The following is a 12086-nucleotide window of genomic DNA, read 5'->3' as shown; positions in this document are numbered from 1 at the left end:
TACTGCCTCATCGTCATCAGGGGAAATTGAGACTGTTTTTGGGGTGATATTATTTCGCTACTCCTTTGTGGCCCCTGCTATACAGTACTATCATACTGTATGATAGTAGCGCCAGGACTATAACGCTTCTGAAATCCAGCTCTGAAATAATTCTGTGGTGTCTAAATATGCTGCTGAAAGAAAGTGTTGATATGGAAAATTAACACCTTGATATGATTTTGTTAGATGAGGAAGACAAACAGCCTGATTGAAAATACAAGGTGTAGAGGGCCTGCATTCATCGGAACTCCAAAAAGCACATCCCACTGGTGAGTTTGTTATTGTGACATGAAATAGTGTCTGTGCGCTACTTCATTTGGCTTCTAGCCTTGTGACTGTGCTTGCAACTGTGGTCAGTCAGTCAGACAGTGAGACAAAAAATTCGAGTTTTGGGAAAGTTGAAATTTTATATTTGAGTAGGGATCATAGAAAAAAGCAATGAAACAAGAGAGGTCATCAACTAAGAGTAGCGATGGTGTAGTACTACGCCATATAGGAATTACATTTCGGAAGGCTTGGTTTCCATATCAACATGTAAAATTATGGTGACATGTGACAGCCATTTTGAAGTACACGTGACAAAAATAGTGGTCATAATACGTCATCATCCTGTTCAAGTATATAAACGCCACATGTCTCCACTTGACCGGGTTTTTTCTTTGGCTTTGACAGCAAGTTATTTCTCCACGGATTGACCGACATCGACGACATGACTGAGACTAATGCGATTACTGAATGACTTTTTCAAGAACTGCTGACTAGCGTGAAGACACTTCAGGTCGATGTGGCGGCACTGAAAAGCAGTGGGCGGGGCCACTGGTGGCAACAACCCGCTGACCGAAAAGTCCAGTCATGCCACTCTATTATCAGAGAATGAGGTGGCAATCCTCGAAAGAGGCAACGATCTGTATGAGTCAGACTTGTCTGACGATGAAAACCCTGGTAGCGATGATGATGGTGATAACACCTTTAAACTTTCTGAAGAGGGCGACGCCTTTATTGAGGCAGCCTTTAAGACTAGAATGGATGACACTACCAGAACTAAGAAAAAGGTGAAGCTCGAACTTCCTGACTGTAAGTGGCTAAAACCACCTCAGCTAGACAGTTTCATCGCCTCCACCATTCCCAAGGGTGTTGTAAGAGTTGTTGCTGCCGCTCAGGAGACTCACAAACTCTGGCTGGAGGCAACTGCTCCACTGACAGCAATTATTAAGAAAGTGGATGCAGGTGATATAGACCAGGCTGAGGCCATCCAGGGAATAAGAGCTGCCCTGGTATTGTTGGGAAACGCTTCCCAACATTAAATGCCATTCAAAGGAGGAAAGCAGTGCTACAACACCTCAACTAAAGTCGCTGGTAAAAGATGAGGACTTTGCTACCGTAGTCCTTCCTGTTTGGACCAAATTTTTTGGTGAGATTGCTAAAGAGCGATTGGAAGCTGTAGCCCTAATACAGAAGACCCAGACCAAGACAACCCAAACTTTCAAAAGCGCCACCCCCAGAAACAGAGCTACCGGGGCTGCCGGGGTGGCAGCAAAGGAAACAAGTGGTCCCAGCAGAAGGGGAAGCTGGTAGGCTGTGCGTTCAAAAGCAGTAGGAGCTGGAAAGAAATGACTAAAGACTCATGTAGTAGGCAATTTTTTAAATGTGCAAAATACAATTACTCTTACACCAGTGTCAGGGTCCTGTTCAACACCTTGGGGTATTAGTGCACAGCATGAGTCATACAGTCTGTCGCACTCTCTCAAGGAGGACGTTCTTCCACAGACAGAATTGGGCAATCTTGACACAGGACAACTGGGTCCTGCAAATAGTACAAGGGTATTTAATAGACTTACCCACAGTCCACACCAGTCATATCAGCCACCCCCAATAGGACAAACATGCCCTGGTTACTTTGGAGGTACAAAAACTATTGAAAGGGGCAGTAGTGGAATCTTTGCATGCACAGAGAGCTTTATCTCCCATATATTTCTGGTCGAAAAGAAGGGAGGGGACAACGTCCAGTATTGTATATACTTCTAAGTTACAGCCTTTTCTTTCCTATTATCCAAAAATTTTCACAGCACCAACAATCCTCTTCATTATAGTCATTAGTCCAATACTTATACTTTGCAACCTATAGGTTATGGGAATAGTAGTAACTATGGTACAGAGGCATGCATGTACTAAGTGCAGTATATGACATGGATACACAAACATTTAGATAGCTTGTAAATATACACTAATGTACACCGTGACAAAATAACTAGTTGCTCCAAGTGTCATGACAACTGAAGTACCATGAAGTGATTTTTAATTTCACTCACAGGCTAATGCCATTGTGGGTTATATCAGATGTGGTTCCTTGTACCCATCATGGAATATGGAGTGCAGTCTGATAGGCACTTAGGATTTAATCATGCAAATATGTATGGTAATTATGTTGTGTGTATTTCAATTAAGATGAATATTGCGAAATATCATCTAGCGTCAGTATGGGCCACTTTTCAGCAGTACCTAGCCTTGGCAATGAGCAACAATTTAAGAAATGAAGTTTAGATATACTGTATACAATGCAAGCAGACAGGTGCACGTTTACAGACAGGACATGGGTATTATGAACACCAACCAAAGATATACATTAACTGATGTCGTGCTGGTGGCCCACTACTCAAGAAGTTCTCTATGAAACAAAATATGTGGAGAACAGTTTCCTACCATGCTTATTACTAAGTAGTATAATATGTCGGTCACTGCACAGATTAACATGGGCAGAACATACCAACATGGGCAGGTTGTATTGACCATGGAATAATGAAAAGTAAGGAGATATCAAAGCACATTGGAAACTTGGCATAAAGCTGGTTTCTATATAACAGCAAACCACCTGCATGTGCATTGCCTGCAATTATTACCGTGGTCTTGACAGGGGCAGCAGGACAGTTTGTTAATGGAAACAAACACCGCACAAAAACTCAGGCACTGATCAATAATACGAAGAAGCCAAGCATGATACCTCATGTATAACACATTTTGTAGAGTGTCACTAAAACTCCTGTAATGTGCTGATTGTACCAAATTAAGGTTGCCAGTTTTGCTAAATCTATAAATACAGATGTGTAGCGAACTGTTAATCCATCTCAGGTACAGTCACAGGCCAACCACAGCTAGTCACAGGCTACAGTAGAGTCTGACTCAGGCAATAATGCAGACAGTTTGTGGCTATATGGAAACCAGTCTATAGTCATTCATGCACCATGATAGAAAAATTGACCAAGGCAAAGTTCTACAGTGTGCATCAAGGAAATAGACATGGACTATGATTCTCAACCACCAACTGTTCAGTTGCATCAGCATGGCACTGTACCTGTCTAAATGGATGAATGACAGATACAAAAGCACACACCATGCTCCACGAAGAAAGGAACACGTAAAGAACTGTGGTAGCCCAAGACTGAACTCGTATATAACAAGCTGAAGAAGTATATCGTACTCTGAGGTGGGATGGGCTGATATACTGAAAGCAGCAACTCTTGTAGACTACTAGTTTACAGTAATAGCCGTCCAGGGATAAACAAGAAGAGGCTAATACAAATGTAATGATACAAAGGAAACATACCTGTAGAGTCAGCAAGAGTGACTGGCACCATTCAGTTGTTGCCATCCAGTTTCCCGCTCAGCTTCCCGGCAGTTCCACTCGCTGAGAGTCTTGTGAGGGTTGCTTCTGTGCTGCCGTTTGTCTCCATTACGTCAATATAATTCACTGTTCCACACTGTTACAGGACAAGGTCTCAAACACAGCTTCGCTGTACAGCTGTAACTACGCCATAACAGTTGTTGCTAATGATGATACTACGTCAATTGTTTAGGGAGGTGTTATATAGAATACTATCTAAAGAGCCAGGTACAACACTACGAGGTTTAGTGCATGTTTTAATACTGCTGTATAAGTTTTTTTCCCTTGTAAATTGTGTCGTGTAAGACCCGGCAAAAAGAACTTCTCACGTACTGTTTTATAGTGCGTAGGAATATCAGGTACTATGGCCAGGCCCTTACAATAAAGCATTACTGTAAATGGCCTGGTACAGGCCTATAAAACACAGGTACTTAGATAACATGCCAGTCACAGGCTTGTGAAAAGCCTACCTGCTAATATTTAGGAGTAAAGTAAGCCTGTGACGGTATTGTCAGACAGGCCTGCCAGCAAGGCAAATCACATACTGTCACAATAATATTATGGTATTTGTCAGGCATGTAACAAAACTGCATTGTTAGATGCATGATAAATCCATCCTGCAAATGATTTCTTACAGGGCTGGTATATACGTGTAGTCTGGTTGCTATAGTGACTATTGTTACCACTGGTTACTGTATTATAGTGTCACTAATGGCCCACTTAGCATGTTCCAATATCCCTGTACAGTATATAGCAGTTAACACATACACCATGCTGACTCATACACTACACCAGCTTCCTATTTAACAAGGGTTTAAATTTGTATTTATAACGTTACAGACAAGTGTTATGTTTCATTGTGGGATTGAGATGCTACAGGCCTGTATCAGACCTGAATCTATTTTCCACAGGCCTGCCACAGCTCTTGAACACTTCACAAACTCATTACCAGTTTACAATACACACGTTACATGCCTGCTAGCATACTATTATATTTCTCTTTATAGATTCATGATATTGGATAGTCACACAGGACTGACATTTGTGTTCATGAGAGAAAAGGACTGTTACAGGCTTGTAGCCTATTTTATTAAATGTGTAAGTGTTTACAACAGGCTTGTGGCACATTTAGGTGATCCATACAGGCCTGTAATCATATTAGAATAACAGCTTTAGCAGGCCTGTAACCATCTTACTGCCTGTAGCAGGCAGTTTACAGGCCAAAAAGCAGCACATACATGCCTGTATTAGGCTTGCAACAATATAAAGCTTTTGTAAGGGGGGTGTCTGCCTGGAGTGTCAGTATTCTGGCATGGTTGCTGTCCTCTACCATGCTCTGAAAACGGACAACCTCCTCCCTTTTGTTACTTATCACTTGTTAGGTTGTCGGTAGTGTATACAGTATACTGAGCTAGTAACTTGCCGACAAGTATGGCTGTAGTACAGTAATGGATCTCTGGCTGGTGCACAGAATAGCTACCGTTAACCATAATTCTTTCCTGGCATGTATAGATGCTAACTTTCACAGGTCCTCATAGTCAGCTGGTGTCCTAGTAAGACCTCTTGTCCTGTGACAATATTACTGCTAATTCCATGTCTGTTAATTCATGATCTAAATTTTCCAGTTCATACATCAAATGTGTCAGTACAATACTGAAGGTGCATGCACACATACTGTATAATGTATAACATACTGTAGAATAATTTTACAACAGATTCAAAATATTTGTCATTTCAGAATAAATCATTACCCTTGGCTTTCTTGTAGTGTTGATTTAGATACTTCACTGTTGAGGTCTTAAAAATTCCATGTTGTCTTTTTGACAGTAGCTACGATACTCACAATTGGTCTGTATCTGTGATTTATGAGTTGTCATTTCCATAGCATGGCCTGTACTGAATTTTATTTGAGTAGGCTTCTAATGTGTTTAAGATAATTATTAGTGTAGGCGTAGGCAGAAAATTTTAGAAGACAAGGCAAACCTGACTGTTACAGAGCTGACTGCTCTATTAGAATATCAATCGTTTGCAGTAAAGCTCTCTTCATTCAACTCATACTGTTTCCTGGGCCAATGTACTGCCTTGGTTGCCTTATACTACGCCACTGACTCATTGTGGTGAGTAAATGTAGGTACTTTATGAAAATCCCATGAAATATTTATTAAAATAAATTCATTTACCTTTCATCATGTTATAGTTCGACATGAGGTGTACTCAAAAAATCATTACATTTTCAGTATATCAATTTCATGTGAAAATGATGTAAAAATATTACCAATGATTGTGTAGTCACAATTCATTACATTTTCATTACTTTATCACTCAACAATATAGTTTGTGAAAATGGCATGATAGCGATATTTTACAATTTTATGAGATTTCAGCACAAATTCATTACTTTTTAATTACTATCACTGTCCCAAATCCCATATATGAAAAGGTTGTGAAATGAGAATTCACAACATTTTAATGTATTTGAAGACAATTTCATTGCTTTTTAATATACCTTTAAGCAGTTTAGAACCCAGTAGTGAAGGGTAAGCTTCACTGTAAAGTAGATATTCTATTACTGGGCATGGTCTGTATTCAAAAATGCAGCAAAACATTTGCGAATAGGCTATAGCAACACTTGAACTATTGATCAACTAATTGGGTTACAAATCTTCTGTGTCTGACTGGACACATAGTTTTCATCACGTGAGCAAGAATGAACTCCCACAGTCGATTTCGGTCTGAATTTGTAATAGGTGATACCGCTCCCACCTCAAGGTCATGGTACATTAAAAATTTATGTAGTTTAACTTAAATGTACCATGGATAGCCAGGATTTATAAAATATGTATCCTGAAATCTTTTGGAAGTTATGGAACTGTTAACGTGTGTAAGTATACAACCAGTGTGCCCATAAACAAGTGGTGTATGTTAGTGGATTCACTTTACCAGGAATTAGTCCTCTAGGGTTAAATAATGTTTGTGCTATATGAAAAAGCACTTAGGGCTTAGCCTCAAAATAGCACTTTGTATATTTCCATATTGCACAAATAAACTAGACAGTGTTTTGTTAACATATATGTTGTTGTTTTTTTATGTTACATTATAGAGTGCCATTATTTTTGTAGCTGAATATTCAACTAGTGCTAACTGGATCAAGCAGAGTTGACAAGGTGATTATAATACTGTCGTGCTATATCATTTCACTTATTCCATATGCATGCAATAGGGGATTCACTCATACAAATTATATTTGGATCATCTTTACCAGGTACATTTGTCTTTACTTTCTATCTGCAACTACTGTACTTCACCAGAATGTATATAGTGTTCTAGTCAAACATTATTGTGATTAACCAATGCAAAATTATATCTGCTGTATTTATCGTGTGCATTGCACAGACACATACAGTATGTATAGTATGCATACAATTAAAATTGCATATTGCAGCTTCGTGAAGCAGATAACGGTGAAGATGAGTTTTGCAAGGGATATGAGGATTACCTTCAGTGTCCTTTACAAGTTAGAAAGTACCATCTTTTGTGTGTAGTACATTGTATCACTGTGTATTGTGTTCATGTGTAGCCATTAATGGATAATTTAGAGTCACAAACATATGAAGTGTTTGAGAAAGATCCTGTTAAGTATTCTCAGTATCAGAAGGTACAAATGTGTATTATTTTTGCTATTAGAGTAAATGCTTGTGCTTCTGTTTAGGCTATTTATGAAGCCTTACTTGATCGTGTTTCTCAAGATGAAGCAGCTACTAAAATTAGGTACACAGTTATGCTAGTACTGTACAGTAAACTTTGACAAACCCTTGATCAAAACGTAAATGTACACACTGTAGGCTAGTGAGCACCCAAGCACATACATAAAAGTAAAATGTTAAAGGCTCTTATTCAGGCACTTTCAGGATAAATTAAACATTGACAAACATGCGTAGTGTTTTTCAAAGTTTGGTGGTAATCAGTAAAGCTCTGTAAGAAGTTGGAATCAGTGACAGTATCATTTTTACCAGTATGTGTATCTACTATCAGTTACTGACTCAAAAGTGAAGTGGCCATTATGGTTCACTTTTAGTACAATTCACAGCATTGCAACAAAGAACAGTAGGAGAAGCATTTTTGCAACCAATCCAGTTAACATGGAAGTATAGATGATTCCTGTGAGGAAGCCATCAAGCTATCGACACCTTGGGCTTTCAGCAAAACAAAATCGGACACAGGTAAGTCCATGATGCGTGCATTGTACATACTGCAGTATGCCAAAAGGCACCTGTCGGGCTGAAACGACATCAAGCAGTGCAAGCCCGTAGCCTAGACCATTATTGAGTTACGCTTGTCGGAAGACATCAGGTAGTTAGTCAGTCAGTAGAAAATTCCAAACTTATTGCAATCTATTGGAAGTATTTAGGGTTGTACTAAAGAGCACTTGTTGGGCTTGTTTATACCTGACCAATACTCAATAGTTAGTACCAACATTACCAAACGAATGATTTTAGGGCTATATATGGCTCCTATATGGATGAGTGTTTATGACCTATTTTCAAAACTCCAGTTGGATTAATTTGCATCATTGTACAATGTGTTTAGTGGTCATGAACTTGCAGAAAAAGTTCACAAACAACTACAAGAAAAATTAGGAATTTTAACTGGAGTAAAGACTAATGTAGTACCATGATAAAAAGTACTGAAACAAGCTGGATTGGAGTAGTACATAATGTCCGATTGCTGTAGAACAATACGCAAATATCTCTACTGTGTGTTTCAATCTCCGTAACACAGTAGGGATATTTGCTTTTTATTGTTTTACATCATTACGTACTACTCCAATCTAGCTTGTTTCAGTACTTTTTATCATGGTACTACATTTTTCTTTACCCTAGTTATAATCCCTAAATTTTTTTATACAGTAATTGTATTGTATTCAGATACAGTAGGCATAGTTGAAATTCATTCCAGAAATGTTCATCTTCTATCTATTTCCTGACATTCTAGGTCATTAGTAGAGCTAGGGTAAAAGTAATTGACATGGCTACACTATCTATTCTATTGCAGTGTAGTGATGGTAGTTGGTGCAGGACGTGGTCCTTTAGTGAAGGCTTCTCTCAAAGCTGCTCAAGATGCTCAAAGATTAATACGAGTGTATGCAATCGAGAAGAACCCCAATGCCGTGGTGACGTAAGTAAATACATATACTCTTGTACAAGTACATGTAGTAGTTGTAACATAGGCAAATCACAAGTGCCCATGTTACAACTAATATATTCCACTTGGGTTAATCACCTGCAAGTGTGCATGGAAACTGCAGCAATGCTTTGCGAGTGTATTTATATGGGACCATGTGACTTTCGATTGTGGGTAACGTCGTAAGAGCAACGACAAAGCACTGCTGAGAGGCCGAACGTAAGTATATCGTCACGAGCATGCAGATCGCTTCGATTGTGGGTACGCAATTAAACATAGGAAGCCCAAATACGAGCTGAACAGCTCATAATGAAGCTTAAGTGCACTATAAAGTACTTACTATACTAGCCATGCATAAACTAAAGCAGCGAATATGTTTACAGCGCTATAATGGCCTAGCCAATTAAGCGCCACGCCCAGTCACTACGCGTGTGTGACATCGCACCAGGTGTCAAAACGGCAATGTAAAGCCGATTCAACTTCACTAAAGTACTTACTTTACTAGCCATGAATAAACTAAAGTAGTGAATACTATTAACACTAATGGCCAAATCAATTAAGCGCTACGCCCAGTGTCTGTGGGACATCCCACTTGACTATTGAATGTAACATGTTTAATATAAACTAACCTGTGACCTTCATTCAGTAAAACAATGAACTATCTTTTTCCCCCAAGTCCATGATCTATGCCTTGGCTCACTTTAGAAAAACTAAAACCCACTATCGATCTTGTGAAGTGTTGCTATATTAAAGGAGAGGAGATCACACAGTTTCATCAAAGAAATCAAATGATTTCTGAGAATGCTTGGAATGCATTAATGAGAATAGGAGGTAGTATATACAAGTTATATCCCTCCTGGGAGGGATATAACTTGTTATATACTACCTCCTATTCTCGTTACTGCATTCCTGAGCACTGCTAGCATTGCTATTATACCACTTATACACCTTCTCTTCCCTTTGAAGTGAGGTGTGAAAGTGGTATATGTATTTATGTAGTGTATGCAAGGTGTATACCATATGCAATCTTTTTGAAATTTAGTGCACTTTTTAAATATTAGGTTACGTAATCTACAATTGGAGGAATGGGGTAATGATGTTACCGTGGTATCATGTGATATGAGAAAATGGCAGGCACCAGAAAAGGTAGAATATTATTCAGTATGCTCCCATGAACCCCGTCATCCTGAGATTTTATGTACATGTGTACAATATGTAGCAGCGTGTTTACACTAGCGTTATAGTTCGAATCAGTTCGGACTGGAGAGGTTTTAGGATCAGTGTAAAAAATAATTAAAACAAACCGTGCTGAATCGCTCTGGTTTGGGCCAGGGGGTCTGGGGTGCTCTAGACCGCTCCAAGCTCCAGGTGTAAATGAATGTGAACCAGTAGTTCAATTTATCCTGTTACAAACGGGGTGCATATATGAAGAATTATGCACTAAAGCCAAGGCTGAAATACTTGGCGATCCTCACTTGGATGGATAGCAAAGTTTTTAGGCTGTTAGAAATATGGGGGAGGATAACACTCAAGAGCAGCTTGAAGGTTCTAGAAGAAATAAGCATGTATGTGAAAGAATTGCAGAGGAACTTTGTTTGTACGGAATCAAGAAAAATGGAGAACAAGTACGTTGCTAAGTCAAGAAGTTAAGGCTAGAATATAAAAGGATTAAAGATGGACACAAGCAATGGGAAACAAGCGGAAACAGTGGAAGTATTATGACAAGGTTAATGACATTATGGGTAACAGACCATCTGTCACACCGCCAGTTACAAGACTCTGTATGTCCATCAACATCCTATACAGAGACGATAATGGAGGGGAAGAGGATAGTAAAGATGTATCAGGGAAAGAGACAAAGTGTACCGGTAATGTTTCAGAGAAGAGTGTCAATGGTAATGGAAAGAAAAGGAAACATATCATGACAGAAGTTATGGAATATATCATGATGAAAGCTATGAAAACTGTTACCGATGGACTCAAAGAATCAGAAAAGATGTTTGTGGAGTTTGAAGAAAAACACATGAAGTTTGAAGAAAGAATGAATCAGAAGGACCAAGAGCATCAAATGGAAGTGATGAAGTTGTTGGTTAGCCGTTTGACTCCCCCTAACCCTGCCCAATACCCACTGTACCAACCATACTCATCACAACCAGGATACTGCAATCCTATTGATGGGTTGTGACTACATACATAGTGTGAACTAAGAACTACATTACTACCATTGAATACATGATTTGTATACACAACATGTGTAATCAATTGTTTTAATCACTAAAGTTTATGATGACAAGTATTCCACCAAAATGTTCCTAATAACCACTCCTTCACGACTACTGCTGCTGCTGCTGTAGTGGTGGTCATCATGAAAGATGTCCGTTTTGATGCTATCATGATCTGTTCTACTGTCAGTCTTCGTCAAAAGAGTCCCCATGTACCTCACAGAAGTTATGTAGCACATAGCAAGCTGAAACAATGTGTGGCACATTATCAATGTGGATGTCCATCCGTTTGGATAATCAGCGCCATCGTGCCTTTAGTCTCACTCTAGCTCTTGACAATGTATAGTTAAATTACTTTTGCTCACAGGATAATGTTGGAGAATGGACAAAAGGCTTCATTAGCCATGATTGTATAGGATATGCAATATCTCCTACCAACAGTGTGGGTATATTACGGCCACCAATTTGTAAATTATTACCTTGATGGAGCTGTTTGTTAATTTATTTATGATATAAGAGGGAACCCTAACATCATATACACTTTCCAGCCAACCTACACAGATGTTCCTAAGCATGCAATTATGATCAACCACAGCTAGTACAATCATAGAATAAAACCATTTTCTGTTGTAGTTGTCTGTATGGTTCATAGTGGGAGGAGTCACTGAAATATGAGAATCATCAATAGACCCTGCTCACTGTGGAAAACCCCACTTGTCCTTAAAGCCTTGAACAACCTCACTCTGTTGATCACCAGCAGGGGATGAAATGTACAAAGTCATCAATTCTATGATGATAGTCTTGCACGTTTCATGTACCACCACACATGATGTACGTCTAGCTACTCCTAATAAATGGGCGACTGTGCAATATTCAGATGTTGTTACTAAGATCCACAATGTTATGGCCATATGTTCTACAGCCAGTGGCTTTCTCAACCTCGTCATTTGCTTCTCCAACACACCCCTCAGTTGATCACACAAACT

The 12086-nt window shown here is 39.2% G+C and overlaps 1 protein-coding gene across 2 annotated transcripts in view; it reads left to right on the top strand.

Annotated features, from left to right (window-relative positions):
- The window catches only part of LOC136239608 (protein arginine N-methyltransferase 5-like), a 69548-nt gene that overhangs the window by 39458 nt on the left and 18004 nt on the right, over nt 1-12086 (top strand). The window contains exons 9-15 of one of the 2 annotated variants that reach the window (XM_066030372.1): nt 6817-6861; nt 6918-6959; nt 7140-7211; nt 7275-7352; nt 7407-7465; nt 8750-8872; nt 9940-10024. In XM_066030372.1, the coding sequence (XP_065886444.1) occupies nt 6817-6861; nt 6918-6959; nt 7140-7211; nt 7275-7352; nt 7407-7465; nt 8750-8872; nt 9940-10024 (504 nt within the window). The remainder of the gene's footprint in view (nt 1-6816; nt 6862-6917; nt 6960-7139; nt 7212-7274; nt 7353-7406; nt 7466-8749; nt 8873-9939; nt 10025-12086) is intronic. The other variant, XM_066030373.1, reaches the window with a different exon arrangement.

Source organism: Dysidea avara, chromosome 11 (genome assembly GCF_963678975.1).
Source record: "Dysidea avara chromosome 11, odDysAvar1.4, whole genome shotgun sequence".
NCBI classification, from domain to species: Eukaryota; Metazoa; Porifera; class Demospongiae; order Dictyoceratida; family Dysideidae; genus Dysidea; species Dysidea avara.
The sequence above is the reverse complement of the archived record's forward strand: the minus strand, read 5'-3'. Positions and strand labels throughout refer to the sequence as shown.